Source organism: Hetaerina americana, unplaced genomic scaffold (assembly GCF_022747635.1).
Source record: "Hetaerina americana unplaced genomic scaffold, ioHetAmer1.1.p SCAF_6, whole genome shotgun sequence".
Lineage (NCBI taxonomy): Eukaryota > Metazoa > Arthropoda > Insecta > Odonata > Calopterygidae > Hetaerina > Hetaerina americana.
In genome coordinates this window covers 50273927-50300981 of record NW_027287205.1, presented here as the reverse complement: position 1 = coordinate 50300981, position 27055 = coordinate 50273927, and the positions used below count along the sequence as shown (strand labels likewise).

Here is a 27055-nt window from a genome sequence, read left to right as displayed (position 1 = left end):
ATATTATTATCTTATAACAAATATAACAACACCAAATAACCAACCACAGAATACCAAGTGTCCAGTGACTGTTCGAATGGCTGTTGAGCTAAATTAACCTCGGAATCTACCTTGGCACTTTCCCTACACCTAAAACTATCTAAATCATCAATACCCCTTGAACTTCAGTCACTTGTAGCATGAAAGTAATGAGAATGAATAATGCATTTCTTAACATTTGTTTTATTGATTAATTTATTTGTTGAGTTTCAAGTTTACCCAACATGGCCAATTATAAGGTAAACTGAGAAACAAAAACAGTTTTTCAATATTTTGATGTTCTTCACACCAAACTCAAACACATTAAACAAAAGCACACCTAGTTGGGGCCCATAATCCACAACATCTCTGCTCTGGAATAATACTGTATAAAACCTATATCTTAAAAGGATTTTTCTGTTTGAAACTCACCTGTGTCAATATTTTCACGGCCCAAGGCTGTATATGCAAGAAAGAGAATATCTCTGTACAGGGAGTGGCGTCGGTCAACTCCCTTCACCTTTAGTTTCTCCCTTTCAGTCGCCAACCTTTGCACTGGGTCTAGAAGGTCGCTACATCTAATACCAGATATAACTTTCTGCATGACCCTGTAAATTCCATTAAATATTTGTTAATAAACTCCCACACATTTTTTTTTAAAGTAGCAATTCATAATCTTTGATTATACCTGTAGTTACTATCACCATTGCTTTTGAATGTACATGTGGAGAAAATGCTCAAAGAGGCACAAGAAGGAGATAGGAATCAGTTTGGTTGATGAGGGATGATAACCAACGCAAACAAAACACTAATGCAGTTTTCCAGAAAGGAGGAAAGCTAAATTTAAATAACAACAGGAGTTCAGCGACTAGAGCAGGAACAGTTAGTACCTCAGAAATGTTTTGGACCAAAAAGGTCTAAGTAGTAGGGACATAAGAATTGCAGGAGGCAAAGAAGCTTTCACAAGAATGTGATTGATGACAAGAATTTTGAATAAGGAATAAGAAAAGGCTAAGTAAAGCTTTGATAGCCATGTGGTTTTGTACCATGTACAAAACAGGGTCCTTAAAGCAAGATGATAGAATTAGATTGGAGGATTTAGAAGAAATAGTTCTCCAGCCACCTTTGACTAATGTGTAATTGATAATTAGAAATAATAGCAGGCCAAAATATTGGCATGAAGTGAAGCATTTTATGATGCATCGGAACTTTTGAGATACATGAATGTTGAAGAATGCGAATTGGTCTGCAAAGAAAGATATTAAGATTGGTATAATCTTAGGATTTTTCTAAAGCTGCATGATAATGGAAGATACATGACAACTGTAATTACATGTGATGTAGAATTATTATACCAAACCATTCTAGTAATAACTTTCTATATTTAATTGGAAGATATTCTATTCCAACACAAACTCTTATATGATTAAAAAACAAGGCGATGAGAATATACAACTAGACACTAGAGGTGATATCACAGGTTGAGGAAATCCTAATAACCTACTCTCTAACGACCAGATGTTACACTGAACACACTGAAGGTAAACCATTATTAAAGCAACATGATGGACAACTGAAGAGCCAACTATTGACAGCATGATCAAATTATCATAATGATGGATAGAGAAAAATAAAAACTAAAAAAAAGTTCCACTGGATTTAATTTAAAACAACCAGTTTCATTAAACAGTTGGCATCACTCAACATCCTCATGACAGTACAATGGAACCTCGCTTAGTGAGCAATTCGCACAGCAAGTGATTTATATAACAAGCAAAATTATTGGTCCCAAAAATAACTCACTTAACAACCGACTTTTCAAATAACGAGTGACAAAGAGAGTGGAATTCCCACATTCATTGCACAATTGCTACTGCAGTTTGTCTCTAGCACTCATTATGCTAGTATCCTAGTGCCTGTGGTGATAAAATATTTTTCCAAACTTGTGTTCCAACATATTATTAGTGATTTTTTTGTGCAAAGTTTATCAACATTTTGTGCAAGGTTTTTTAAATTACCCAGAGGAAAAATACACAGCAAAAAAGCCACATGAAAATAAAATTAACAGTAGACATGAAAAGTAAAATCATTGAAAACTGGGAACAAGGTAGGGGCATCACTGATATAGTAAGCACATCAACATTGGCCAACATCAACGATTGGCCTTTTCTTCAAGAGCATGGACAAGATTAAGGAGATTGATGCTTCAAATAGGGTGAGGAGAGTATTTATCTAATGGTTATGAATTCTCAATGATGTCAAAAGGTTGCTTCTCATATGCATAAATGAAAAGAAAATACAATGCAACACCATTAATCCTGCTTCCTTTCATTTCAGTGTGAAGAATGTCTGCTGTGAAGTTACTGGTGTGATTTTTATCCAAGAGGCATTTGGGGAATTGGGGTCCTCCCTGTCTGTCCAATATAGATGGTGTTGCAGTCTGCACAATTGAGTTTATAAACCCAGCTTTGCTGCATTATGCCAATTTTGTCTTTGGGTGAACCTATTATGTTTTTTAAAGTGTGTGTGTTGTAAAAACTATGTTGATTTTGTTTTTTGGTGAGTATTTGTTGCATCCTGAGTGAAATGTGGCCAAGAAATAGAATGGTCGCCATAGGTGCTCATCATTCTTCACACTGAAATGAAAGGATGCAGGTTGAATGCTTTGGAGGAGTTGGAAATTTGGTAATCCCTTCAGTCTGACAGATTTGAGGTGGTCAATGAAACATTATATCTCTCCTGTTCCCCCCTCTTAAAGTTCTTAAAAGACTCCAATATCTTTCCGTGTCAACCCTACCCCCACCAAGGCAGTGATGATCATCAACTCTCCCTTAATAAAGGCCTAAACATTCTAGAGAAACACCCCCCTGATTAATGTAAACACGATGTGTTTGTTTTTTCCCGCTGCTATTTCTAAGAACGGTGGAGTGTTACATAGTGTTCTTCATTTAATGATCACTTAATTATATTCTATTGTTTCAGGCTTCACTTCGTGGAAGTATTTAATATCCATACTAAAAATCATGTACCTGATGATGCCGCAAGTCGGTGAAACGCGTTGTACCGTATAATAAAATCTGTGGAAAAGTACGAGTCTTTCTTTTTAGTATGGATACCACTTAATTAATATAAACTTTCACAAATTTAAGCCAGTAACCTTACAATACATAGCCTCCCCCTCCCCTAGACCACTAATAGGCTGCTGCACCTAAACTCAACTAACCCCCTCTCCCTTACTCCCCTCTTGGAGCCAGACTATATTAGTTGAAAAATGTTGATGTTTGATACCTGATGATGATGCGCAGCATCGAAACCATGGTCGTGAAATATTAAATCTTCATTGTGGAAGTGTTAAGTTTCTTTTTACCCTCATAATGAAGGAATTCCACAAAGTTACACCTGAAACTGTTTTGTTCAAAATCCTAAATATTGTGTGAACAATTTTTTAAATAAATCTTGAGCATTATTTATTTTTTTCAGCATTGAATTCATTTTTGTATTTTACATTAATTTATGCGCAAAACATTGTTACACTAAACAAGCGTTTTAGTTTACAAGAAAGATAGCTAAATGAATTATGCTTGTATTATGAGGTTCCACTGTATGATCTAAATTTGGGGAAATGTCTTCAGCTAATTATTTCAATATTCTCTTGGGCACCAAGGTTTTGGATGGACAAGGCTGCTTAGTACTACAACGATAACTCCCTTGCCTATCCCACGATAAAACAAGCTGACATCCAACATTACATTAAGTCCCTGAATATTGAATGTGCAATTTTTTAAATAACTCTTGGGCATAATTTATTTTTTTTGTCATGGAATGCATTATCACATTTTATATTCATTCATATGCAAAAAGTAATTCACTAAACGAGTATTTCGCTTTACCAGAAAGATTGTGGAAAGATTGTTATGCTTGAATTATAAAATTTCATTGTATTCACAATTAATTATTAAGTTCCACGAAGTTGAGCCAGATACCATTTAATTTATGATGATAAAAAAAACCACCCACTCTGCCAAGATTTGAAGGAGAATCAACAGCTATTGGTGTAGCTCTTATTAGTGCAAAAATCACAGTTTTGGAGAAATCAAAATAAGTTAAGTGTAGAAACATTTTGGCAGCCTTTTGTGAATGAATGTTTCCTTAAACTTGGCTACTGGCACTCCGACTTAACCCATTCAACTACTACAATGTTCGAGGTGTAATAGTGGTGAATATGGGCTTGATTTTCTGTGTTTACTTTGGAAAGGGAAAAACATTCCAGTTTAATCTTGCTCAGATAAATAGAGTAGACTGCTTCACTATCTTTTCTTTCAAAACTCATTCGGTCAAATTTCTCTGACAGATGTCATTATGAATAAACAACAGCGGTTAATATCCATGAAATAAACTGCACACAAAGAGAGACCAGATTGTCAAACTTACATGCGAGAGACAGTGGTTCTGTCAGTCAGGAGAGCACTCAAAAGGGGACTTTGCTGTTGGTTCTGCTGCCAGAGGACATACATGGGATGACCAACCTATAATTCAACAGGACTCCTTCATTACAATGCATGTGATGTTAACCAACCTTGTTTCTATTCATAAACATATAAAGACCCAGCATCACATTTTAAAGATTGAGTTAGAATATAATTATTATTACTCTTTAGAATATTTTTTAAATTGTTATTGTTTCAACAAAATAACAAAGCCCAGTGCCCATGCTACCAGCAAATCGTCTCCACCACACATTTTTTAAAGTTACAAAAATAATTCTCTTTATATTAACATAGGCTCTATCATACATGCTGCACTTACTTATTACATATTAAATTACACAGCAGAATGCTAAATGCAGATTAGACCACATTGGTGCCCACTTGAAGGTTGAATGTTGGTGGATTGAATTAAAGTGGACTAAGGGCAGGGATTAATGAAACCTTAGAAAGGCCATCTCATAGTGGGCCATACACTATTGTTCATCAAATCTGCCAGAGGCCATTCTTTACTACAGCGGTCTCCTCTGATTATGCTTTTGGTAAGAAGGATGTAAACACCCAGGATTACATAATTTTCTAAATGCAGCTTATAACTAACATAAGGAACTACATCATTGCATTTCTGCCAATTTGCCATATAGCACGTTGAATGTGGAAGTTTTGTCTTCTATTTGTTTCAAAAAAGCCATATTATGCATCTTCATTCTTGATTAGATACATACCTAATAGTACTCATTTGTGTAAACACTTCAGTCTCTCAAATGTCGTTCAACTGTGCGGATGTGTATTGCATGAAGCATATAATTTAGAACTTTACTTATTCTAAGCTGCTGGGTTTGAAAGACCTTTTCATAGAAATAAGGTCTGTTTGCAATTGATTTTACAATTGATTACTATGGCTTTCCTCAAATCAGAAAATATTTTTCAGCAATTCTTCCTCATATTTATTATTCCACACTTATTTTTGGGAATTTTTTAAAAGCTACATATTTATTTTCACATTACAAAATTATATAAGCTTTCACCTCTTCATGAAGTCTTGAATTGTCCCACAGACAACGTATGAAGACATTATTGTAGTCTGCAGAAGCCCATGAAGGATGAATGGTGTGCTGGATATTGGCACCTGATGTTACCGCAGCATGCAGGCAGAGTCCAGGTAAATGGCTGACAACATTGATGCGCTGAAAAACCCATACCTTGAACAAAAAGAGTGCTTAATCAAAGAGTGATATAGCGGAAGATTTAGACAAGTTTTTGAGTATAAGGCAAAATCCATGTTTTCAGTTCATTCAGGATTAATAACACCAACATCTGAATGAAATAATGTACATCATAGATCTATGCAATTTCAATGATTTTCATTCTATCAGGAAAAAATAAAGAGCCTTGTCCCAGGAAGGGATTTGTCATAGCTCCATAATGATATAAAAATTAACAGCACTTATTTGAACTCTTCTGGAAGTAATTATTTGTGGTCAATCTGGAAATAAGAAATCTGAAAATTGTCTTTATAAATGACAGGTAAAAAGAAACTTTTGTTTGTTCCTTCTCCATGGATCTGATTTTCATAGCTGGGATATACATTTACTGTATCTACTGTGATACTTTGAATTCATGTACTTTAAAACTTTAGACTTATGAAAAGAGTCATTTCTTTTTAAAATTTACTCTAAAATATAATAACATTGATTCAAAAGATATCTATGCACTAAGTATCAATTCTGTACATCTTACTGCAACAAGCATGATACACTGGTGTAAGATCAATAACTTAAAACTGAATGAAAATAAAACTTGTTTTCTGGATTTCCATAATAAAATCTGTTTTCAGATTTTGAGCCCTCTTCACAGAGCTGAGACCAATCAATCAATACAAAAATCTAGTTTCAAAACATTTCTAGTACTTTAACTAATGATAATGGGGTGCAATAGTCCAAGGGTAGAGCATTTAACAACTGATCATAGGGCTTTGATTTGATTCCTAGGCATGTCTTTCTGGGCACTCTCGGCTTCACCCAAGCTGTCTGTTTTTTCGGGTACCAGATCTTCCTCGGAAACCATTACTGGCACAAGAAAAGGAACTGGCCCTCCTACCCTGATGCATGAATTTCATATGACACTGGATTTAATACTGGGTGAACTCTATCATCACCTACCAAACCAACCTCTGGTTGATTAAATTTTCATGGTTTTTTACTAAATGATACTTCTGACTGACAATCTCACATAGTGATATGATCAATAAAATGGCAATACGAACCTTTATCATTCGTAAACTTGTTCCAATTACTTCTATAAATATCCTAAAATTAGTATAATATGCCCAAATCCATTCATATCCGTTCTATGAATAATCTTTTTGGGAAACATTAGCTGTGGCTAAGGCCTTTTCCATGCAAAAAGGGTATGAAAGCTATGTCTAGAAAGCTAAGTCTGGCTTAAGTATGCATTACAACTCCTGGAAGACAACTATTTCTTGAATTCAAAATAGTGACTTGTTAATACAACCATGCATATATATATTTTTAACAGTGTATCACTTGTAAAAAAAAATTAGGTTGATTTTCGGCTAACTCATCTGCACATTGTCACTCCACTCATGGAAGAGGCAACATACATTTAATTCAGCAGTCTTGTGTTGTATCTAAAAGAGCCATTCATCTTCACTTATTTTGAACAAACTGCCAATGAACATAAAAATTAAATCCACTGTCTGTAGGTTTAAAACTGAACTTAAGAAACTTCTATTAATCAAGTGTCATCACAGTGCGGATGAGTTTATAAGTGATAGTACATTGGGGGGGACCCGTAACTACCTGGTCTGACCTACAGATGGAGGTAGTTGTTTGAAATATATCACTGTATTAGAAATGACGCAATCTATAAAGCATATGTTTCAAGTTTGAAGATGCCACGTTGTTTAGTATTTGTTTGGCAGCCATCAATTGAGAACATTTTCAGTGAATTTGTGAAAATGGAGAAAATTGGTCATCGTTATGTAATACAATACTTTTATTTGGAAAACCTCAGCCCAACCAATAAATAAGCTGAACTGGATTCTACTCTGGGTGAGTTTGCTCCATTATTTACAACAGTAAAATATTGGGTAGCAGAGTTTCAACAAGGCCATATGAGCTGTCAAGACGGGCATTGCATTGGTCGACCAAATGAGGTGACGACTCCAGAAATGGTGAAGAAAATCCACAGTGATACTGGATGATCGTTGACTGAAAGTGCACGAGCTAGTAGATATAGTAGGCTGTTCAAAAAGTGTGGTACATTGCATATTAACTGCAAATTTGAACATGAGAAAGCTGTGCATGAGATGGGCGCCGCATTTGCTCGCACGACCAAAACCAGTGACGTGAAGATGTTTCAATTGACTGTTAAGCAAAGTTACACAGCAAATAAGCAGAATTTTTGTGCCGCTTCATAACCATAGATGAAACATGGGTCCATTTCTTCAAACCCGAGACAAAAGAATAATCAAAACAATGGATTCAAAAGGGAGAACTGGCTCTAAAGAAGGTGATGACCGTTTCATCTGCATGGAAGGTCATGGCGTCAGTTTTTTGGGATGCATATGGGATAATTTTCATTGACTATCTTGAAAAAGGAAAAACTATCAACGGTGAGTATTATGCACAATTATTGCAATGTTTCAGCAAAGAAATCAAGCAAAAGCAGCCGCATTTGGCTAAGAAGAAAGTGTTGTTTCATCAAGACAAGCTCACAAATCCATTGTTTCAATCGCCAAAATTCATGAATTAAAATTTGAATTCCTACCTCATGCACCCTATTCACCAGATTTAGCCCCCTCAGATTATATTCTGTTTGCAAACTTGAAAAAATGGCTCGGTGGTCAAAGATTTTCCAAACATGAATAAGTGATAGCGGCAGTTAATGGCTATTTTGAGGAGAAAGATAGTTCTTATAATAAAAAGGGTATCGAACTTATGGAACATCACTGGGAAAAAGGTATAAAGCTGAAAGGAAATTATACTGAAAAATTATGAATTTTTTTCCAAAATTTGTGTTTTTTTGTTGGATCGGGTACTTTTGCCCTCGAATCAGTTAGCTGTCTTAAATGCAATGGTTTATACGTCATGTTTCAGGGTATTTTTAAAATTTTAATTGGGTTTGACAGCTATATCTTGAAGTGCATATTTTGGTGCATTGCTCTAATTCTATTTTTTGTGTATCTTAATGACTATATTCAACATCATGTGCCTGACTGCCAGAACAATATAATAAATAATTTCTTTTTAAGATAAATTTTACTTGTATTGCACTATTATACAAAAATGTGCATCATTTAAGAGTTTACCAGCATTTTTATTCATTTCTTAGGGTGTTAATGCTATTGATATTGGCTCTCATGGAGCATTATGCATTTTGTTCAAACCCCAATTTTTGGAGGAACAAATAAGTACAATGCAAATAGGGAGCTAAATGAGCACTAGTCTACTGTTAATCATCATGGAGTTACCACATCAGGAAACCATAAGTTGACAAGAAAATTTTATGGGATAATTTGTTTCTCATTCATGAGAAAAATGGGTTTCTGAAATTATTTTTTAGATCCTTTTTCATTTTTATGACATAAAATACAGGGAGAAGAAATTTCAATGCTTACCATGTTCCAGTATATAATGGGATGTTCATCAACAAACTGTGGCAGGGTGAGGCATGTGTCTCCTTCGTTATCCAAGATATTCTCCACTTCTTTACGGAGAACAAGGGGATTTAAATATGGCACAGTGATGAGTTCATGCTGAATTGGTTCAACATGTACTTCTTCATTCTGAAATTTAATTTCATAGATATGAAAAATAATCATAAAGCTAAGGCCCAAGGTAATTACTTCACAATATTCAATTACCTTATCCTGGTCTTCTACATCTGTGTTTTCTTTTTGTTGGGTGAGGAGATGGGATTCACTTCGCCTCCTGTATCTATCTGCTGCGCCACCACTTTGCAAAAAAAAATGGAATTAATTTGAGTTATTAATCCTTCTTAAATAGCACAATTCACTCGTACATGAAAACATCACTGGCTCCTTTATCTTCCTCATATTCAAGCTCATTAAAATAATCTATTGTACCAATAAAGCAAAAGAAAACATGTAGTCAAATAAAATAAGAAAGATACACAACCCAAACAAGTAACTTCATAGAAAGGTTACACTAGTAAGTATCACACACTCAAATGCCAATTAAGAGGAATGTTAGTATAAATTATATAATTATAAAATCATAGCATTAAAAAATAATATTGAATCAATGTTTGCTAATTATCACTCAATTTCTATTAATATTAGCTGAATACTATTTGAAAAAGATATGAGCTGCCATACATTCCAGTCAGTTTAGGCAGCTTTTCTCTTATTACCAAATGACATTGTTAGAGGATAGACATTACATTTCCTAGCACATAAAGCACTAATATTAACAAGATAAGTATTCTAGCTTATTAATTTAACATTACAATCATGAGCCCACTTCAGCAGGCTTCATTAGAAAAAGCATTTAATAATGCCCTTGCAGCTGTAGAGGGGGGAGGGAGAATAGGCTGCTCTTCCTACTACCCTCTTTCCCCTTCCATGCCAGAGCTCTCTGGTTCTCTGCCTTGCAGTGGCATGTGCCGACCATGTTACATGGCAATCAGGTCAAAGTCATGTGTTTATTCCTTCTTTGAAACCAGCTCTGCAAGGAGCAGTAGTTTTCATTAAAAAAAAACAAATTCTTATTTGGTGGCACACTATGTGCTAGAATTATTTCCTTACTCCGTGGGAAGGACGGGAACAGATGAACTGAACTTGACTGAGTCTGCTACACCACCAGCAGAATCACTAATTCCTTTTGGTGGGAGTAGAGGGGATACTGATTTGGCATTTTCAGTCTTTTTCAAGGGTGTGCTCGTCACAGGTAATTTTTCTTCAGTCTCATTTAAAGCATTTTGATCCTTCTCTTCTGTCACATCAGTAAGGGTATTGACATCTGCACATGTTGATTCATTGGTGCCTGAGAATAGAATACAAAAAATATGGATGAACTTTCATTGGTCTCAGAAATAAAGAATAATGAAACCTGCAGCTGGTGTCCCATGGTAAATGTCTTTATAAATGTAGTCATGATATCTCACAGGGGCAAAGTAGATATGCACCATACAGGCTTTTCTGCACATGTGCCTACTGGCTGCTTACTTGCAAGGTCACAAAAATCCATATTATTTTTTAAGTTTACCATATTGGTGATCACTTCGAATAAGAGAGAGAGGTATACATTAAATTCATATGGTGAAATGCTATAAATTGCTGATATTTTCTTTGCAAAATAAAACCAGAGTAATTCTGTTAAAACCTTTTTTTTCTAAATCAGCATTGATTTAAGATTGCCAATCCACACATAACTGTTATCAAACGAATAAGATAATACACATTTTCATGTGAATTATCATGAACTGCTGTGCTTGCACATGCTATTTTTACTGTTAAAAATTAACATAATACAGCAAAGAGATTAGGCCATTAAAAAGAAATTGAAAAGCATATCATACAATAAAATATCAAGTACAAATTTTGATACACTTTACAAGGAACCTTTAAAAAAAATTACTACAGAGAAAAGTAAAGCTCAGAATGAATTCTTAAAAAACCTCATCTCTAATTCGAATAACTTTTATGATCATGTTAAAAAAAGATAAGCAGGAAGAGAAGTGGTCCAGACAACATAAAGCTAAATAATGAAATCATTATAATGGAAAACACTAACAAAGCAAATTAAAATCCAAATAATAATAAGGAAATCAGAAGTAAATCAAAAGCACATGGCTTATCAAGGGGCACATAATTATCCTCTACTTTGCATATTCTCCAACAACACCTATAAAAGACTCAAAAGATTAAAAAATAATAAATGAAATGGAATAGATGGCATACAAGGATAAATGTTGAAGATGGGGGCATAGAAATCGCAACATAACTGATTCAGCTACTTAATGTTCTCATAAATAACAAAGATATCCCAGATGACTCGCACCAGTCATTCCAATTTTTAAAAGTTGAACCAAGGTGACAGTATAGAATTATAGGCCAACAGACCTGACTAATATCGTAAGCAAAGTTTTTGAAAGAATAGGAATGCATTACATAATGACAGATTGAAAAATTCTCCATTGGATAAGTCCCAGACTGCATGGGTTTAGGATGGGTTACACCAGGGATACCCTAACGATTGGATTATATAAGGATCAAGTTGATACTCATAACCATAATAAGCAAGTAGATACTGTTGTGGTAGACTTTGCTAAAGTATTCACTGCAGTAAATTGTGATATGTTGATTGATCAGATAAGAAAAATGGGACTGTGCCAAAGGAGTGCACCTTTGCTGGGGCTATTTTTTTTATTTACGAGGGCGATTCGAAATGTAAGGTCTGCTATTTTTTTTCATGAAAAATCAAATTTATTCTCAACTTTGCCTACATCATTGGAAAGGTTGAGCATTTACCTATTTTTCTACATAGTCACCTTGACGATCAATCACTTTTTGCATCCTTGTGAGTAGCTTTTTAATACCGGCGTCGTACCTTTCTCCCGCCACGTCGCAAACCCAACTGGTGACTGCTTCTCCGATATAAATTCATCGCCATTTAGTGGAAGTGTACATTGAGAAGTGTATGGACATCAAAAACGTGTGGAAGTGGTGCAGGGAGTTTTTTGATGGCCAGGAAAACATCCACGATGAGCTGTGGTCGGGGCGGCCAAGTTTGCCCGAATCAATGGTGGCTCCAATTGACGAGATGGTATGCAATAACCAGAGAATTACCCTTCATGAGATAAAGGAAGGCCTTGATGAAGAGAGTGGCTACTTCTCCGTGCAGAATATTGAGTTGGAGGTCTCAAAAAACACCTTGGAGGACAGAAATTCAAGTCAGACCAGGAAGTGTAAGAAGCAGTCGTCAGATGGCTTCGTGATGCGGTGGGAGAAAGGTAAGATGCCGGTATTAAAAAGCTGGTTACAAGGATACAAAAAGTGATTGATCGTCAAGACGACTATGTAGAAAAATTGCTAAATACTCAGCCTTTCCTCAGGCTTACAATGTACACAAAGTTGAGAATAAATTTGATTTTTTATGAAAAAAATAGACCTTAATTTTCGAATCACCGTCGTAGTTTTTTGGCTGACTGTATTGCGCACAGCCCGGACATTGCCCCCAGCGACTACTACTTGTTTCCTGCTCTCAAAAAACACCTTGGAGGAGAGTAATTCAAGTCAGATGAGGAAGTACAAGAAGCAGTTGTCAGTTGGCTTTGTGACGGGGCGGCAGAAAGGTACGACACAAGTATTAAAAAGCTGGTTACAGCAATCCAAAAAGTAATTGATCGATGCTCAACCTTTCCAACAATGTACGCAAAGTAGAGAATAAATTTGATTTGTCATGAAAAAAAATAGGGGACCTTACTTTTCAAATCGCCCTCTTATATCAATGACTTACTGAATGCAGTGCAGTTGAAAATTTGTCTTTTTGTGGATGATTTAAATAATATTAAAAAAAGGATGAGAAATGATAAAATGGACATGAATCGTAAGAAAAGCAAAATCATTGATTAAAATGCAAATGCAATTATAAATTGGGAAAAGAAATCATCCCAGTAGTTAGTAATTGTAGATATCTACAAGTAAGTTTCGCAAGTGACCTCAAATGGAATGAAAATGTAGAGAGAATGACAAATAAAGTACACAAAACACTAATTTTAACCATGTATATTCCAAAGAAATGCAGTATAATAAATCCAAATCTATAATAATGCAGTATAAAAACCAAAGAAAAGGGTTACCTAGTCATTGTTAGACCTATACTAGAGAAAGTATCAATTTAATGGGCATCATAATCAATCATAGAAAAAAATTGACAAGAGTCCAAAGGATATCTTTAAGGTAAATTCAAATGGAAAGATACTCAGGCAATTGTGAAGGGCTAGATTAAAGAAGAGATAGATAATAAGAAGGCTGGGGAAAATGTTTGAGTTGTATGCAGGGAATGAAGCATGGGGAGATCTCAGAGGGAAAACACAAGCCGGATATTACAAAAGGGGAGATCAAACACATTAACTAAAATGCCTCACTCAAAGGAGTGACATATAGTATGTAACCACTCCTTACTGAATAAGGGTATAAGTGATTGGAACAAATTACCTGCAGATGCTATTACACCTTTCCCTGTAAAAAACAGGAGTTTTAAGAAGAGAATGGCCACACACCTGGACTAAATTACTTTTTCTTATGATCTGGCTTGCTTCTAATTATTTATTAGATTTACTGTACTCTTTGAAACTGTAAATTATACTTTTTTGTTGTAACTGTAATTTTTTAATATTTACTGGTTTGACTAAAACTTCGGTTGGTCGGTTTTACTGTACCTTGCCACATGGCTGATTGCTAAATTGTATTGCAATACATAAAAGAATCAGGGGAATAATAAAACAATTTATTTCATTTATTTAGTTGATTGTACAATGTTTCCACTATGATTGCTATATGATTACCAGTAAAAATCAAAGATACTTTGTTTTTCATAATGCCATTCATGTCACTACAATAAAATTTCCTTTCAAGAACTCAGCAAGTGGGTGGTATATTCATGAATCTTTTCCTGGTTACTTACTGATAAGGCATATGTGCACCTGTATGTACATTTATAAAACTGACTTCATCAATGTGAACTCAAAGAAATTAAAGAATAAAGTTAAAAAGGATACTGGCTAATAACAAATATTTTGTACATTAAATCCTCTTCATTTAAAGAACTTAAATCAAAAGAAACACCATCTAAATCTCAATTCTCACCTTGAGAAGATTTGTTGTGGGCTTCCGGTATGTTAAGAGAAGAGGATCCAATTGAAGTCTTCCGATTCGGAGGATTAAGAGACAGGGAACTTCCACCACCAATGGCTACACTTTCTACACTGGGAGCAGGGGTCATCATACATAATACTACATCCATTGCATGAACTCTGTAATCCAAGACTGTTACAGTAAGGAAAGGTACCATCCCCTTACCGCAAAATTGGCACCTAAGAAACAAAAGAGAAGTAGTATCACCTGATGCAGTTGAGCCTAAAAAAATGTGAGGCGCAAGGGTTCAAACAACCATTTACCTCAATAAATTATCAAACACTACAACCAAACCAAAAGGCATAAAAGGACACGTATATTATTTTTTAACGCTAAAATATCTGGTGGTAATCAATTGATTCATTTTTTTCATACGCACATAAGTCTATCACTTTTGGTCACATTGTTTTTTGATTTTTTACTTTTATTCATTTGAGATTAAAAATATTAACATAAAGTATTTAAATACTTTTAGGCACTAGTACTTGGAGATGATAGTGTATTTATCTAAAATGCCGAGTCAATTGACCACTAATAGTTCTAAACATTTTTTGATTACTTGCTGAAAATAGAAGTAACATTTACTTTGCAAATCTTTTTACAGAACCTATGTTGGCATTGTTTCACTTATATTTAGAGTTCTAAAAAATTGAAATAAGCGCTGCTATCTCCCAAAAAAAAACCAATGACAAAGTTTCTTTTGCCACTAATTCACCATTTTTAGCATACTAGAAAAACCAACCCTATAAAACAACCCAAGGTTTCTCTTTTTACAACAACTCCAAATTCATTCATACTTAGTGTTTAAGTTGGAATCCTCTGGAACCCAGCCAGCCATAATTTCTTCATCATAGAGCAATGAAGAGCAATTGTGACATTTGGAGCAAGTTGTCATTAATATCTCCAGGGCCATGGGCAGCCTCAAGTTTCTTACAGATGTATTCTTTGGATAAAGGTTTTCAGGAAACAAGCTTTGCATTGATACACTGGGATCTGAAAAAATAGCACTCATTTTAATAATGGCATGTTTCTACAGCACCATAAGGAATGTTCTAATTTTTTAGGGATATTTTGAACAAGTTGTGCAACAAACCCATGATAATTCCTCCTTTGGTACATCAATACTCTTATTTCTTAAAAATATGTTGTCTCGAGCGTAACTTTAAGGAATTTGCATAACATATTGAAATGAAATAATTGACTTTCCCTCGGTTCCCTGAATTTCCTCGACCTATCCACTTGTAAAGACAAAGACGGGTTAGAGTACTCCATTTTTTGGAAGGAAATGAATACGGACCAATTAATTAATTCCTCTTCAAGGCATAACTTCGCCCAAAAGCATCTTTATCCCTACGTCAAAATTCAAGGTAAATAAGGAACTTAATGTAATTAACACGTCAGCAGTAACCAATGGCTATTCAGAAGATTTAATTAATAAACTCTACCTGAAGAAACTTACAAAAATAGCCTTAAGCCACATTTACCACCACGAACATTTAAAAGATCCTGCTGCCAAATGGCAAAGAGTACTCTATCTAGGGATCATTTCTCAAAAAGTTATCAAAATTTTACCTAAGGAAAAAATTAAATGTGCCTTTTACAGTGGCTCATGCCTTAAGAACCTGATCTCTCACACTAAAGACAAAGTCCCCAAAAACGAGAGGAGTAAAGTGTACGAATTAAAGTGCTCGAAATGTAACACGAAGTATTTAGGGCAAACAGGATGAAAATTTAAAGAAAGGATTAAAGAACACCAAACATGCGTAAAAAATAAGAAAATAACATCCCTATTTGCAAGCACTTCATTGAAAGTGACTTTGTGACTAAAATTCTTCATTTTGAAAATAAGGCTTGATGCTTGGGAGCAGTTGGAAATTTTGAAATGCATCCGTTGCAAGGATGAACTTGCATGAAATTTTGTATTCCTCCTACTCACACTCCTAGACCGACCACTCTTCCAAGTCAACGACTGACACTGAAAGATGCAATTCTTTTTTCCTCCCAGCTGCATAGTAACCTTTTTATCCCTCCCTCTCTGAACAACCCCCCCTCCCTTGATCAGAAGGTATATATCCCAAGTTTGCTTCTATGAGGACCACCTGATGATGACGTTCAACATCGAAACCTGGGTTGTGTTTTTAAATAAAGTGTGTGGAATTACAAAGTCAATTATTTCATTTCCCTTATTTCTTCTTGGATCTTAACATCAGGTGCCAGGTTGTGTCTTGTCATGCAAGGCTTAGAAATGTAACAAGGTTCAGTCAGTGTGCATCCAATCCTTATATAGTAGGCTACTAAGTAAAAGTATTAATTATTCAATGAAATTTCTTTTTACCATTCGGAAGCAAATTTGAGGAGCTGCCTTTTCGGCTACCTTCCCCAAACAGAAACAAGTTGCTTGCCCAGTATTCCCCACCATGCTGCACCCCAGCAGCGGCAACTGCGGCTGCAGCCAGGGGTGAGTACTCTGTTGAAGTGCGCCTCCTCCTATCATCTACATTCAAACTACTTCCTACACCTTCCCCATGATATGAATCATCATCATAATCCCTTTCTGAGAGACGGTGAGATCTGAAACACAAACAAATACACTATTTATTCAGTGCATTTTAACAATAACAATGATTACTGCATCGACCTTCACAAAAATTTGTCAACACTATCAGTGAGGCTTTCATGGATGATCAGTTTGGATTCAGGAAGGGGAGAGGCACGTGCAATGCCTTTGTAGTAATGAATTACCTAATACAGAGGAACATAAAATAAATTCAGGACATATTTGCATGTTTCATAATTTCAAAAAGGAGTTTGATGGAGTGAATTGGGAAAAACTAATGAGTTAATGGAGATAGATTGAAGGGACAGAAGGCTAATCCGCAACCTGTCTGTCTCAAACTGTTCAGGTGCAAGTAGGGGACGGAGAGTTCAAATCGGCAGTGTAAAGAAGAGGTGTAAGGCAGGGTTTTCACCATCACTGGTGCTGATCGGCATATACATGAAGGAAATGATTGAAATGACATGGGAAGAACTGGAGGTAGGAATGAAAGTCGGCAGGGAATTGGTAAAACCAGTACGGTTTGTGGATGATCAAGCTTTAGTTAGACAGTCAACCAAAAAGTTATAATTATTGCTGAGCGCATTAAAAAATCAGTGAGATAGGTATGGGATGAGAATAAACATAAAATAACCTTAAGAGGTAATTGCGAAGGAGAAAGTCCATGTCAAACATAAATTGAGAGGGCAAAAACTAGAGCAGGTCAATTAGTTTTCCTACATTGGAAGAGCTTTGAACCACAAAAACCAAAGTAGTAGGAACATTAGAAGATGATTTGCTTAGGCAAAGAAGCTTTTACAAGGAAGAGGAAGTTAATGACTTGATGATCACAGTATTTTACACTGAGGAAATATGGTCAGTGAAGCAAAATGATAGGCACAGATTGGAGGCTTTTGAAATGCGAGTGCCGAGATAGATTGAAAAGGTGAAATTGAAAAAAAAAGTAAAAATAGTGAAGATGAACTGGGCATTGCGGGGATAGAAGAAGGTGGTTGGGAGGATTCCTAATGAGGCAGAAAAAGTGTAAAGTAGCATTTTGATTGTCATTTGAAGGTAGATGACTATAACCAAGGGGAGAATAATAATGAGACAAGGTAGTGGGAGGAAAAGGATAGGCACTTTGGATGGAATGGAGGAGGATAGAATTCAGATGGAATTGAGGAACAGTTTGTTGTATTGTGGGGAGTCAGATTTGTTTTTGTTAGGGCAAGGCTAAGAAATGTGGGGGTGTTAAGTCTGTGTCCATCCAAAACCTACCACAAATGGTAGACTATCCAATAAGATAACCGTGATTTAATGAAATGTTACATATCAGGGGAATCCAACAATCACATAATAGCAGAAATAAAGATTACATAAATTCATAGCTTATTAACTCAGGAGTTACATACACAGAACCAGCCTTCACGGGAGTGCTATTTGCAGATATAGCTTCCTTAATTTCATCAAACTTCTTGGCTACTGATGTTGCAGCTGATTTAATGCTGTTAATTCCTCCCATTATTAATTCATTAGATTTCTTTGTTGTAATACTACTGGAACTGAAAAGAAATATAGTGATTAAGCAGAGAACTGCCCTGATGTTGATTCTAACTTTACATGGATTAAAAAAAAATACTTAGCATTGAAACTAAATTTAAGTATTAAAAAAGTTACATAGACAAAGTTCAATATTTTTCTTAACAAAAACATTTTGCTGAATATATTTATAGTAATAATGAAAAACCTCTTAATAAAAGCAGGTACATACTTGAGTATTGATTTGCAAACTTTTAGCCATCTGATACATGCCAATAAATGCATGCACCAAGTAAAAATAAATTCAGCATACTCCAACTCAACCATAAATATGAACCATTTTGATGCAGAATAATACTTTTACACTAATTCAAAGCATGGACCAGTAATAATGGGATTCAAAAAGTTTAAATAATTTCATTAAGCTCTTCATAAATTTAAAAGGATGAAAAGATAAGTAAATTCAATATTAATAATGCAAATGTACAGTAACAACCAAAATTTAAAAAACTCTCACCACAAAAATCAACATAACATTCTTTATAAACTAGAATATGCACAAGATGCCCTGTTTGGAGACTACCAATTCACTAGAGAAAGTCAGGTACCTTATTCTAGCAGCCAACATTGCTAATGTGATGTCTTACAAACCCTAATAAAATTACATTAACAGTATAACAGTAAATATCTAGCACATTATTCATGTCAAGATTTTTTAGGTCTTTTAGGCTAATATTAAAACTCATCCACTAGCTTTGGGGATCTCTTAGGAGTTTCCTAATAAAAACAATCCTTTCTCATTGTTGATATGGAAAATTCCTAATCACAGAAATGATCATTATTATGGGCCTGAAGATCTACATTTTAAGTATTTCCTAAAAAATATCTTATGTTGTAAAAATTGATCTCCTGAGAATGCAAAATGAATGACAATTATTTCTGCAAAATAACAGATAAACATAGGAAATGTGGTAAATTACACTGATCATAACTACCAGAGTGTGTATTTGTATATCTATACATATTAAGGAAACAAGGAAATTGAAGAAAGATGATAGGCATAGATTGGAGACTTTTGAAATTAGGGCATGGAGAAGGATGGAGGTGAAGTGGACAGAAAGGGAAACAAATGAGGAAATGCTGGGCATATATGGGGAGGATATGGTATCATAAGGAGAAATTCAAAGGAGGCAGGAAAGATGGATTCAGAGCATTTTGATTGGGAATGGGATCCTGAAGACTATGAGAGTGGAGGACGTTAGGCAAACAAGGAAGGGAGACAAATAGTGTAGGCATGTTGAATGGAATGAAGGGAGGAAGATAGTATGGTCATTTAAAGAGGGACTTAATGTAATGCTGGATGCCAGCTTGTGTTTTTTGGGAGAGGCAAGGGAGTTATTGTCGTAGTACTAAGTAGCCTTGTCCATCCAAAACCTTAACACCCAAGAGAATATTGAAAGAATTAGCTGGAGACATTTCCCCAAATTTAGAACATACAGTAGAACCTCATAATACAAGCATAATTCATTTAGCGATCTTTCTTGCAAACTAAAACATTTTTTTGGTGACATTTTGCACATGAGTTAATTTAAAATATGAAAATGAATTCAATGCTGAAAAAAATAAATTATGCTCAAGATTTATTATAAAAACTGCTTACACAATATTTAGGATTTTGAACTATGTTCACATTTTTTTCTATCAAGGAATGAAAAAATCAGAAATGCAAACTTGATTTAGAAAAGCAAAAAAGAATTGAAATAAATAGTTTCTTATTTATGATACATTCCTCGTTCCTTTTTGCTAGAAAGCTGTCTAGCGACATCTTTCTCGGCAGATGTTTCATAATTTTATGAAAATGCAACTCAGAATTATCATTAAATAAATTTCTGGTGTGCATTGCCACTTCCTTATTAGGGCGATGACTCCTACATATGGTATGATACATGAGTTTCCCATGATCTCCATATCACATTTAGCCTGCTATTTTTGACTATAACTTCTTCAAGGCTCAGTGACATTCAAGGGGTGAAGCAGGGGTTTATTTTCCAATTCGTCACTAGCATTTGCGCAGCATGAGACAGCTTTTCATTGGCTTTTGGCTGGGCAATGCATTCTCTCCCACTTATGTGTAGAAATATAGCTTTGCTTTGGCATCTCCTTCCAGAAGAGACCTATTTCATTACAATTAAAACCTTTTTGGGCCAGCAAACCTCAGAATCTGAGTTTCTTGAAGTCACCAATGAAGTTTAGCAGTTGTAGTTCATAGTGGAGGTAACCAACAGCTGCGGTCATTTGTGCCATTAGGGAGGGGCAGGAAAGGACAAAGGGTAGAGAGAAACCCGAAGTCAGCATTAGCCTACTCTTAACAGAAGACGCTGAAGGGTCCACAGTTTAACGTCCTATCTGATGGACAGTGCACTCACTCAGTGTACTCTCCACAAAGCACCTCAAGTAGGGATCAGGATACCACTGAAAAATATCCACCCCCTCCAAGATTCGAACCTGGGCCCTCTGGGTGGGAAGCCAGCATGTTAGCTACCTCACCATCCCGATTCCCTCCAATGAGGTTCTCTGCTGCCTTTGACTCAAGAGCTTGATGCTTCACCATGCCACACAATGCTGTGGATGCCAGTTCTTGTAAACTTCTCCAACCACACATGGCTCCCCTTAAATACTTCTGTAGTCATTGATTAACCTGACATCTTCAAACGAGGTCGGCAAAAATCACTTTCCCCTTCTCACAAATAATATTCTTGTCAATGGTGTCGCATTACAATTGCCTTTCCTTAATCTATATGGGGTGTAACCTTTCAACATCATTGAGAATACATGCCCATTACATAGATATTCTTCTCTCTCTCTGAGAAGCATCTATCTCCTTAATTTGGTCCTTGTGCCCGAAGAAAATGAAAATTGTTGATGTAGACTGATTGTTGATGTGCACACTACATCAGCCACGCTCATAGATTGTCCCCTGTTTTCAGTAACTTCAATTTCCATGCTAAACAAAAAATTAAGTAGCAGGTGTGCAATCATTCTGGGAATTTTCCTTTCCTTGCAACTTGTTATGTGAAAAGTCAATCGTTAAGCGAGTCATTTCCGGGATTAACAATTTTGCTCATAATGCAAATTACTTTCTATGTAAGGTACTTGTTAAGCAATGTTCCACTGTATTTTTCTCAAGTCGATAGAAGAAGGAAGGAAGAGGAAGGAAGAATGTGGAATTGAAGTGGGGCTTGACTTTGACAAGGATATACATACTCATAGTACTACCAGAAAGAATGATTTAAGGGTTATGTCCCATAATCTTTCCTTATTTGCCTGAAGTCCATTACATGTTTAGCTATATACTCCCTGATCACCTTCCAACAGACCTTAATTGGGTTTATTCCATTCCAGTCTTAAAAATGAAACTAAAAAAGTTTTAAATGTCAAATGCTTTCCATTCTGTGGAAGAATTTTAACATCATTAATGCATATTTTTACATGTTTTTTAGTATTATGCTTTCTTTATCGTGACTTGACCTATCTTTGAAATTCTGAGACCAATATTATTGTTAACAAATATTCCTCTTCTTCAGTCTTCAATCCACATATGCCTGCAGCTGTTCTCCATAAGAATCAATGCTAAGCTTCGTTTAAATACAACAATTCCAGAGTGTAAAAATCATTTGCCTTGACTGGGAAGCATTATATTAAATCACAAACTTGAAACTTAAATAGGTTATATAATGTGCACTAGAGTCATTTTCATCTGGGAAAAAATTCACAAAGTTTTGTGTTGCACACGCAATCAATAAAAAAATTATTTCTCTAATGATTTCCACACAAAGAATGCTTTACATAAAATTTACAATTTCTGCACAATAATATAAACCAAAGACTAAGAATAATTTGGCAAAGTAGGATGTAATTTTATAATTTTAGGTAACACTGGCTAATACAACAAAAAAAAAGACGTTACGGAAATCATTTTAAGGGGAAAGTAAGTAAAGGGGAAATAGGTAGAGAGATTTTAAGAGCAGAAAACACAAGTAAAGACAAAAAATAAATAAAAGGAGACACAATTAAGAGTACAGAAAAATTATGGGAATTTTTACAAGCACTGTGTAAAAGATAAAAATCAATATTTATCTTTTCTTTCAGAAGGATGCATACACTTTTCTGAAAAAGAAAACACATTCCATTGAATACAAGAACCAAAATGTAAGGGGGTATTTAAATTCAATTTCAAATCACAAGGAGATGCATAAAATACATATATGTAATAGTTTAAAGTTGTAACACCATAAATCCAAACCAGTTAGCCAATAAACATACTGAAAAATAATGCAATGAAAAATTCCTATAAAAACTATTCACCTTGAAATCAAGAGCCTTAAAATATGCATTATTTTAATTGTTATTTTACTCTCCATGGTGATATTTTTGAAGAAACCATTCAGCAGACCTACTTGTTATACTTTTATGAGTGGAATGCTAAGAAACCTAAAACTTACAAATATTATGCAAATATGAAGTGATACTCTCCTAGCTTTCTCTTCAAATGATCCAAATTTTAGATTAGATTTTCCAATTTAAAGCTATTCCCAAAGCATAATACTTGTTGCAAATTTAAAATGAAAGGTCAATCATATTGGAACACCTGTGAATGTAGCAATGCACACACAAAATAAACATAATACCTTAAAGTACCACGCCAACGACAGATTTTCGTGCACATGCTTCCATGAGCTAGAACACAGAAACAATTTTTACCAGTTATCTAACCTGAAAGAGGTGAGGGCATTCTCAATGATCTGTGTACCGAGGCGCAGGTCAGGTTTACGTAGACTTAGTCTAGCAGGACTATACCGGCTGAAAACAAAACATACAGGCATGCTTATTTAGCTCCACAAAGCTTACAGCACAAGACATACAAAGGGATTGGCATCTCAAGTTACTTACCAAAATTATAATTTCATTTAGAAATAGGAATAAGGATAAAAACAGCAACTTAAAAAAAACAATAATAAGCTTAATTTTATGTAAATGTGCAAATACAGTAAAACCTTGACAAAAAAAAGAAAATTGAAATGAGTAATAAGGCATGCTCCTAACTATTATTGTAATAGCCCCACCCACATTCTCTTCCTAAACACTTCGTATCTATTCCTATTCTTGCATCTTATTCCTATCCTTTAACCATACTCATGTACTTGCATACTCAGTTTTGAAGAAATAACACTTCATCATGTCTAACCATCAACATAAATCATTAAAAACCTTTTCCATACGTTAACTACAATACTTCTCTACAGTCTTGTTCCATCATCATCTTCCAGGTGTTTTTCATTGATAAACTAAATAATTCCCACAAGCCTTCCATTACCATTTTTATTTTCAAGAAGGAAATGGCACCCCTGGGTGCAATCATTTTCTTTCTCTCTCCTAAATCAGTCCCATCTTGCTCTTGTACTTATCCCCGCTTTGACTTTGAAATGAACAATGCAAGACAATTTATTTTTATTAATCAAAATCCATCCTCAACAGATCTCAAAATAACTAACATTGCTTTCGTGTCATCTGACTTCAACAGGTTTTGTACACAGCATTCACAAATTCCAAACCAGCATTTATATACACGGGTGGCTTCCAAGGACAGTTAGATGTGCAAAGCATTTATGGGCTCAATTTTTTTAGACTAAAATTGAACCTTCAAGGGCAAAGTAATTTCACCTTTTTTTATTTTTCCATTTAATATAATATTCATGTTTTTGCCCAACTAATGCTATCAACTCAAATTCCCTTTATTTTTGGTTAACTTTCCTTATTGCTGATTAATTCGATTTGGCCACATGAAGATCTATTGCGTAGATAAAATTACCATTAAGGTATTGGATTATTGCATGTAAAATAAGTCACTGCCAAGGTCACAACCAAAATGAATTAGCCAACAGGGGAGGTAAACAAAAACAATGACACATGATGAATGATGCTGAAAATATACAGCAAACCTGATGATGTAGTCATATTGACACTGGCTGTAGGAATAAACAATTCTACTGAAACTGAAAATCACAACAATATTTTTACCTAGTATTGATAATTTAGACCAAATAATGGCAAGTACATTTTACTGACTGGTACGCATGCTAACAATGCAAACTTGGGAGAATGGATTGACCGAAGAGGTTTTGTAGCCAAATCTCTCATGACTGTTGAGCTCTGAGTATCGATTTAACCTATTAAAAATCTCAACATATGTTTTCAAATTATAAGGGCAAGAAATGTAGAATTTTCCATGTAACTTCAGATCAGAGAAGTAAAGAGTAAGATAGACACTAATGTCTTCTACTTTATCTTAGCCTGACATGGTACAATGAAGCAGATTAAGTTTTGGCCCAAAGATCAATAAAAAATATTCCTCGTTTTGCTATATCTCATAAAATGCCTGGCCTCAGACTTTTTATTCAGTCCCTTTCCATGTTTAAACATTTGAAATGAATAACATGTCTGCAAAACTATCACCTACTTTAAAGAATTATATCAGGACTACAAACAGTATGAGCTTTTTGCCAGAAGATAAATTATCCTTTGAAAGGCAAAATATTTTTTATGGCTATTATTCAGCACGATTGATAGCTTCCTCAAACCAAACAATTTCCATTCACACAAATAAATTTTAACTATCCTACAATACAGTTTCATTATGATATTTAACAGAAGTAATCTGGCATGTTAGGATAGGCTTTTGATGGACCTTTGAACTACACACTAATGCACTTTTAAGCCATAACTAACATAACACAAAAAATTCTTCAACTCATACTTCAGAATACCATTACTCATTTTTCACTCCGTACACTTTTTACCTCCCATATTTCCATTAAAAATGTCCGTTCTTCCCTCCTCCCACTGCCTCACTTTCACCATATTCTTCCCTCTTACCATCTTCAGCATCCTACACCCTCTTCACATCCCCTTCACCCAATTGTCGTGCCTTCTTTAAATTTCTCCCACCAACCTTCTCTTTACTCCTACCATGCCTGGAAATTCATCATTTTTTCCTTTTCATCCATTTAATTTTCTTCTTTCTTCTACACACCCAAATCTCCTAAGTCTCCAATCTACATGGATCCTCTTATCTAAATGACTACATTTTCAACCCTTTAAAAAATATGCTCCACATTATATATATTAAAATATCAAAGATTTCACTAGTCTTTTCTTTGTCTTTACTTAAGGCACCGGTCACCGAGTCCCACCTCTATAAAGGTAGACCTGTTTCATTTCTGTATGGCTACCAAAACGTTAATGCTTTTTCATCAAATAACAGTATTCTAAAACAGTTAACAGAAACTGTAAAAATCAGTTCCAATTATTAAATGCAACCAAAACTTTATTTCAATACAAGCCTGAAATGGCATACTTTAAGAGGATTGATAACTTCATTACAAAACATCCTATGATAGCAAAATCAGGATTTTTCCAGCTTCTACATCATGTTGATGCCAAAGTTTTACTGTATCTCACAAACAAACTTCTAGGAACAAATAATTAGGTTACTGAGAAACATTTCCTCATGAAAATTAATGTAACATGCAGATTATATTACTGTGCCAATATCCATGCTCTGTATGTGTTACATTGTTATTTAATAAACTGATACTACTAATTTCAAACTATTGCAATCATATAATATCTAAATACTGCACCTTGCTAGAAGCATTCACTTCTTACACTGCAACATAATAGTTTGATGTTGGTATAATTTTTCAGGTCAGGCATGAACTAGAGAATACCAATGTGAAGCAATAACATTATACCTATGAAAATTCATAAGAGAGCCATTACCCAAACCAAACAAAGGTAGATAACTGAGAACAGCTCATTTTTCATTATACTGTTGAATTGTAACCGATTGTTGTAAATCTTAATTAATTTATTTTGGGCTTAATTAGAGAACTTGACTAAATCACCACACTTTTTTTAATGAAAAAGAGTGAAGAACTTCATAGTTAAGTAGAGAGATGATTAGCATCAGTAAAACTTTATACCGTGGAAATTAACCTACATTAGCAGCCAGACACACTAATGCTTTTCAAATAGAAGGAAATATAACTCAAACTTCATTACATCCAGTAACAGAAACAGGTTTTCACCAGCTACATATGTATAAAATAATCATTTTCTATCACTATACATATACTCATACATTTACATGTATATATATATGTACATAAGCTCAAATTCATTCATTGAAATTCTTCTTTGCTTATGAAATGTAATGCTTCAATCCTAGCTGAATTCACCATAAGTTATGCAACACAAAAAAAATTCTAGCACCTACTATTTACCTTCTATGCCTATTTTGTATAATCAGCTGATCACTTAACCTACAGGTACAAAACTTCTCAATGAATGAATACACTGACATGCAATGTGAACTAATTTATGACATTCTGAATTTGAAAATGGTGAAAGAGACTGAACCCCTGGAACTGATCTGTCAGTATCAGTCAGAGGGAAGACATGAGCAATGAGCATGAGTTCATTTTTCTTTTGAATTACTCCAGAAAAATCAATGTTTCT

At 34.8% G+C, this 27055-nt stretch overlaps 1 protein-coding gene across 4 annotated transcripts in view; it reads right to left on the bottom strand.

The window, feature by feature from the left end:
• The window catches only part of Crag (DENN domain-containing protein Crag), a 71624-nt gene that overhangs the window by 2699 nt on the left and 41870 nt on the right, over window positions 1–27055 (bottom strand). For 2 of the 4 annotated variants that reach the window (XM_071593777.1, XM_071593780.1), the window contains 12 exons: window positions 23252–23338; window positions 18352–18501; window positions 16742–16977; window positions 15204–15399; window positions 14359–14585; window positions 13708–13731; window positions 10294–10531; window positions 9391–9481; window positions 9145–9312; window positions 5531–5704; window positions 4450–4544; window positions 451–626 (listed from right to left, as the gene is read on the bottom strand). In XM_071593777.1, coding sequence (XP_071449878.1) covers window positions 451–626; window positions 4450–4544; window positions 5531–5704; window positions 9145–9312; window positions 9391–9481; window positions 10294–10531; window positions 13708–13731; window positions 14359–14585; window positions 15204–15399; window positions 16742–16977; window positions 18352–18501; window positions 23252–23338 — 1862 coding nt within the window. The remainder of the gene's footprint in view (window positions 1–450; window positions 627–4449; window positions 4545–5530; window positions 5705–9144; window positions 9313–9390; window positions 9482–10293; window positions 10532–13707; window positions 13732–14358; window positions 14586–15203; window positions 15400–16741; window positions 16978–18351; window positions 18502–23251; window positions 23339–27055) is intronic. The other 2 variants (XM_071593778.1, XM_071593779.1) reach the window with 2 other exon arrangements.